At 35.7% G+C, this 5,738-nt stretch overlaps 1 protein-coding gene across 1 annotated transcript in view; it reads right to left on the bottom strand.

Moving 5' to 3' along the window:
• The window catches only part of GSAP (gamma-secretase activating protein), a 112,288-nt gene that overhangs the window by 94,540 nt on the left and 12,010 nt on the right, over positions 1-5,738 (bottom strand). Inside the window, exon 2 of the mRNA XM_006882600.1 lies at positions 1,115-1,188. Coding sequence (XP_006882662.1) covers positions 1,115-1,188 — 74 coding nt within the window. The remainder of the gene's footprint in view (positions 1-1,114; positions 1,189-5,738) is intronic.

The following is a 5,738-nucleotide window of genomic DNA, read 5'->3' as shown; positions in this document are numbered from 1 at the left end:
GGATGAAGTCACAGGCGATTTTCAGCCAGCACCCCTAGAACTGTCTTCTTGATGTTAACCTTCAGTTCATATATATAACTACAGTCCTTGATCTTCTGCAGTAAACACTTAAGGTCCTTCTCAGTTTGGGCAAGCAATGTTGTCATCATCTACATAACACAGGTTATAGATGAGTCTTCCTCCAACTCTGATGCCACACTCCTCCTCACAATGTCCAGCCTCTCAAGTAATCTGTTCTGCATACAGATTGAAAAGATATGGAAACAGGACACATCCCTGATACACTCCTCTCCTGGTTTTGAACCATGCAGTGTTTCCTCGCTTTGTTCAGACGACTGCTTCCTGGTCTAAGTGTGGGTTTCTCATGAGCATTATCAAGTGTTCTGGCCTTCCCATTTTCCTCAAGGTTAGCCACAATTTGTTGTGATCGACACAGTCAAATGCCTTTGCATAGTCAATGAAGCACAGATAGACATTCCTCTGGTATTCTGCTTTCAGCTAAGATCCATCTGACATTGGCAATAATGTCTCTAATGCCACAGCCTCTTTTAAACTTATCTTGTACTTCTGTAGTTCTCTGTTAATGTACTCTTCCAGTTGTTTTTGGAGACTCTTTAGCAGGATTTTGCTTGTAAGTGATATTAGTGGTATTGTTCAATAGTTTCCACACTCCGCTGTATCACCTTTTTTGGGGGATAGGAATAAATATGGATCTCTTCCAGTCAGTTCCAGGTGGTTGTCCTCCAGATTTTTTGGCACAACCTGGTTAGCCAGGGCAGCATCTGTTTGTTGAAATACGTCAACTAGTATGCCATCAATTCCTGGGGCCTTGCTTTTTTGCCAATTCCTTCAGAGCAGCTTGAACTTCCTCCTTCACCATCACTGCCTCTTGATCATATGCTGTCTCATGAACTTGTATATTCAAAGAATTTTGAGCACAATGTTAGCTATTATTTACATTCAATTTTATTTTCTTTTTAAAAGGGAAACATTTCCAATCACCATATTAAATCTCATCCCAAAAAGTATTCAAATCTTATATTAAAGAAAAAGTTTAATTCATTCTTCATCAATAATCTATATAATTATGTCAAAAAAGAATAAAAATACATACCTTGTAGGTATAAATAATATTTCCATTTCTTTCTACATTTAGTATACGTAAGCTGTTATCATTTTCTAAAATATCTGAAAAAGTAAAATAATAATGGAACGTTAACAGATCACAAAAAATGTTTAAAAACATAGACAACAAGTATATTAGTCAAAGAGCTAGTCAAAAAAAGAATAGTTACTGGTGATTTCACTATAGAATTCATATAAACTTTCTGATATCAGTAAAAATGATGACCATTAGAGAAGAGGAAAGGAACAAGAAGTGGAAGAGATGACGAAGGGACGTTCTGAGAAGCTGACAAAGCTGACTCTGAACGTATGCTCACTTTGCAGTAACTTAATGAACTGTATTCACTTTTGATGTTCATGTTTTTATGTATGGATAACATGTATCAACAAATTTTAAGGATCTTCCAGTTTTGCTTTATACCTTTTCAACATCAAGAAAACAAAAGCCCTCACAACTGGACCAGTAGGTAATATCAGAATAAATGGAGAAAAGACTGAAGGTGTCAAGGATTGCATTTCACTTGAATCCATAATCAATACTTACGGAAGTGGAGTCAGGATATAAAAAAAAAAAATAATTATTCAGTACCTTTTTAAACTACTAACAAGAAAGGATGTCAGTCTAAAGATTAAGGTATGCCTGATCTTGATGTTACCAATTACTCACATCCAAGTAAAAAGTTGGACAATAAAAAAAGAAGATTGAAAAATTTGTCTTTGAATTGTAGTGTTCATGAAGAGTATTGAATTAAATTGTCAAAAGAACAAACAAAACTGTTCTGAAAGGAGCGCGTCCAGGCATTCCTTACTTTGTTTCGCATATACTGGGTATTTTATCCTGAAGGCCCAGTCGTTGGAGAGGGATACCATGCTTGAGATATCATGCTTGGAAAGGCAGAGGAAAACCCTTAATGAGGAGGACTGACATAGTGACATAGTGACTCTGACATAGTGACTGCAACAGCGGGCTTGAACACAACTGAGATTGTCAGCATGACAGAGGATTGGGCAAAGTTGGTCTACTGTCCATTGCACTGCTATCGGCGGGATCAACTTGATGGCACCTAACATCTTTAGGTACACACAAATTCAGAACTGTTACATTTTTAAGATCTTGCCTATTTTATTCATTAGATAATATTCTTCTTTACTTCTTATAACTTTCTTCCTTATAACCTGCTTTATCTAATGTTTCTATACTGTCATCAGCTTCTTTTGGTTAATGCTTCCATAGTATAACTTTGCCATCCTTTTACTATTAAACATCTTATATCCTTGGAAAATAAGGCCTTATTATAGGAGCAATGTCTCAGATCACATGATAAAAGTTGGCAACACCAATTTAATTAATTATTCATTGCAAACACCTTGAAAAAAATTAATGGAAACTATGCATGTACAGACCTTGATTGCCAGAATACACAGGAATCAAACAGACCCACAGAGACAATCAACGCTGAAGCTCAGTATCATCAGTAAGAATAAGACCAAAGGCCACCTGTGGAATAAACAATCAGTTGCTCACATACAAGTTCAAACTGAAGTTGAAGAAAACTGAAATAAGTGCAGAAGAGTCAAAATAGGATCTTGAGTATATCTCATTTGAATTTAGAGACCATCTTAAGAAACATTAATGTCCAAAGAGCAAACAAATGATAAAATCAAAATATATGAGAAATTAGGAGATTAGAAGTTCATTAAGAAGACAGAAAATATCAAAATCAATGTTAGAAAAGAATGAAACTTGCTCTTCAATGAATGGAGAAAATGATGAAGTAAAAGTAGTATTGTTGTTGTTGTTGTGTGCCATCAAGTCGCTTGCGACTCATAGCGACCCTATGCACAAGAGCCCTAAACGCCGTTCTATCCTGTGCCAACCTCGCCACCTCAAACACTCATTCCCACCACTCCACTCACAGAATCAATCCATCTCATCGAGGGTCTTCATCTCCTGCGCCATCCCTCCATTCTCCCAAGCATGATGTCTCTCTCCAAGGACCAGTCCCTCCTTGCAACATGCCCAAAGTATGTCAGATGGTGGTTCAGAATCCTTGACTCTAAAGAGCATTCTGGCTTCACCCTCTCCATGACAAACCTGTTTGTGCTCCTAGCAGCCCATGGTATATTCAACACTCTTCTCCAGCACCACAGCTCAAAGGCTCTATTTTCTTTCTATCATCTATTTATTATCTATCATCTTTCTATCATCTATTTCTATCAAAAGTAGCTTAAAAAGACAAAGCATTATAATGAAATATGCAGATATGACATAAGATATTCTAGTACGCATTTTTTTGCTAACACATGTACATCTGTGTGTGTATATGTAACCAAAAGATACATGCAGAACATCTGTTTGGTTTTCCGGTTTGGTTATTATGACCTATAAAGCAACAGACATTCTTGTAAGCATCTTTTGCTGATATGTGTGCAAACATAAAGAGAGAGAATCAAAAGATATACAAAATGTCTATTGAACTATAGATCATGCTAGGCAAACTAGAAACTCAAGAAAGTTCCTTAAGAATGGATAAGTTGTGATGTATGCAAACAATGGAATATTACACAGCAAGAAAGGATGAGTATGCTATCAAAACATAAATAACTGGATAAAAACAGCTCAGGGCCTCCAACCCATACACAAAAAGCAAAAACTCTATGGTTCAATTTATAGACCAAGTTTGAAAACAGGAAAAAAAGAATCTATGGAGTTAGGTAATTAATTATTAAAAGGGAGCAGAGAGGGTACTTTTAGGGTTTTGTTAATAGAGTCTGTTTCTTCCTGTGTGTCATAGTTAAATGAGAATATTCACTTTTTGAAAACTAACTGGGCTCGTACACTTATGATCTGTAATACTCAACTGTGGATCACCCATATTCTGAAGGAGATGATAAAGATTCTTTATATGAAACATTTCATTTATAAATTACATGATAATCCTCATTCTTCTAAGATTTTAGAATATTTTCCCCAATTCTAGAGTTAAAAGATCTAAACATTGATAAAAATAGCTTTAATAGTTATCACCGTTAATTGTGGGGGGAATACTTTATTTCCCCAATTCCTTCAAAAGTTATCTAAAATGATATTTCTTAAGCTTCTAATTTTTCAGCAGGTAGTCCTTTTGGTACATTCAAAACATCATTACCTAGATTTCTAGAATTTTTGATGTTTAGATCTCATTTCTGCAAGTTATTATCTCATTTCTATAATCCAAAGCAAATTTCAGTTTAAAAAATGTATAAAGGGTAAAAATAAGAATAACTGGTGACCTGGATTCTTACAGTAAATCTGGGGCTGGGAAAGATCTAGAGAGGAAGGGTGAGTTTCACTGAGTGCTTAAACATCATCCTGAATCTCTCTCCCCTCCTTTCAGTATAGGAAGACTATACAAACTTTCTGGAGGGAATGAGAAATGAGTGGAAAGAGTTTAGCTTTTTTATTTGAGTACATACATTTTTCACATTCTGAACTGTCATACAGACTTACCATTCACAACATTAGAAAAAATTAGTAAAGTGGCTTTATATCAATTAGCTTTGTACTAAATACTGATTTTGTTGTTGTTGTCATTGTGTCAAGTAGAACTGACAAGTAGAACTTTTCAGAAGATCACCAGATCTGTCTTCCAAGGAGCCTCTAGGTGGTTTCAGGCAGCAAACCTTGCAACTAAGGGTTGCTGTTAGGTGCTGATGAGCCCACTATGACGCTAAGAATAACAGAATCACACCCCATCCTGTCACATCCTCTCTATCTCCAACATGAGTCACTGTTAATATCCTGTGTTAGTGCTTAAACATTTGAGCCACCACCCAAGAAATCCTATAGTGCTACACAGAATTTTACAGTTCACAGTTGTTCTTTAATCTCATCTACACTATGTGTAAAATATTAGCAGTCCACCATATTGATAAAACAAATTAATTTCAAGGATCTTGAGATTTGTGGCTAACATCAAACATTCAAAAGGTGGTGCCAACTACCTCAAAAGAAGAAAAACATAAAACAGTGAGCTAAGCCTTCTGTAACACATTTACAACTTAATTACTCAAAAATTTTCTTGAAAGTCTTAGTGATAGCAATAAGACAAGAGAAGGAAATAAGATGTATCAAAATTGGCAAACAAGAGGTAAAATTATCTCCCTATGCAGATGATATGATAGTATACTTAGAAAACCCTAAAGACACAGCAAGAAAACTATTGGACACAGTAGACCAATTCAACAAAGTGGCAGGATACAAGATCAACATACAAAAATCAATTGGCTTTCTCTACAGTGACAAAGAGATTACAGAACTAGAGCTAAAGTAAGCTCTGGTGGCCTAGTGGTAAGAATCTGCACTGTAATCCAAGAGGTGTGTGGTTTGAATCCACCAGATGCTCTGCCGGAGGAGGGACAATTTCCTCCTGTACCAGTCAGATCAGATTTGATGGTACAACACACACGGAAAAAAAAAATAATAAAATGAAATAATTTTTTTTTAAAAAGAACTGGAGCTAAGAAAAACAATACCCTTCACAATTGCTAATAACCAGAAGCACAAAGGATCTATTAAAAGAAAATTACAAAACATTACTCCAAGAAACAAAAAAAGAGACCTGGAGAAGTGG

Source organism: Elephantulus edwardii, unplaced genomic scaffold (assembly GCF_000299155.1).
Source record: "Elephantulus edwardii isolate Elephantulus edwardi_28Jun2011 unplaced genomic scaffold, EleEdw1.0 scaffold00022, whole genome shotgun sequence".
Lineage (NCBI taxonomy): Eukaryota > Metazoa > Chordata > Mammalia > Macroscelidea > Macroscelididae > Elephantulus > Elephantulus edwardii.
The sequence above is the reverse complement of the archived record's forward strand: the minus strand, read 5'-3'. Positions and strand labels throughout refer to the sequence as shown.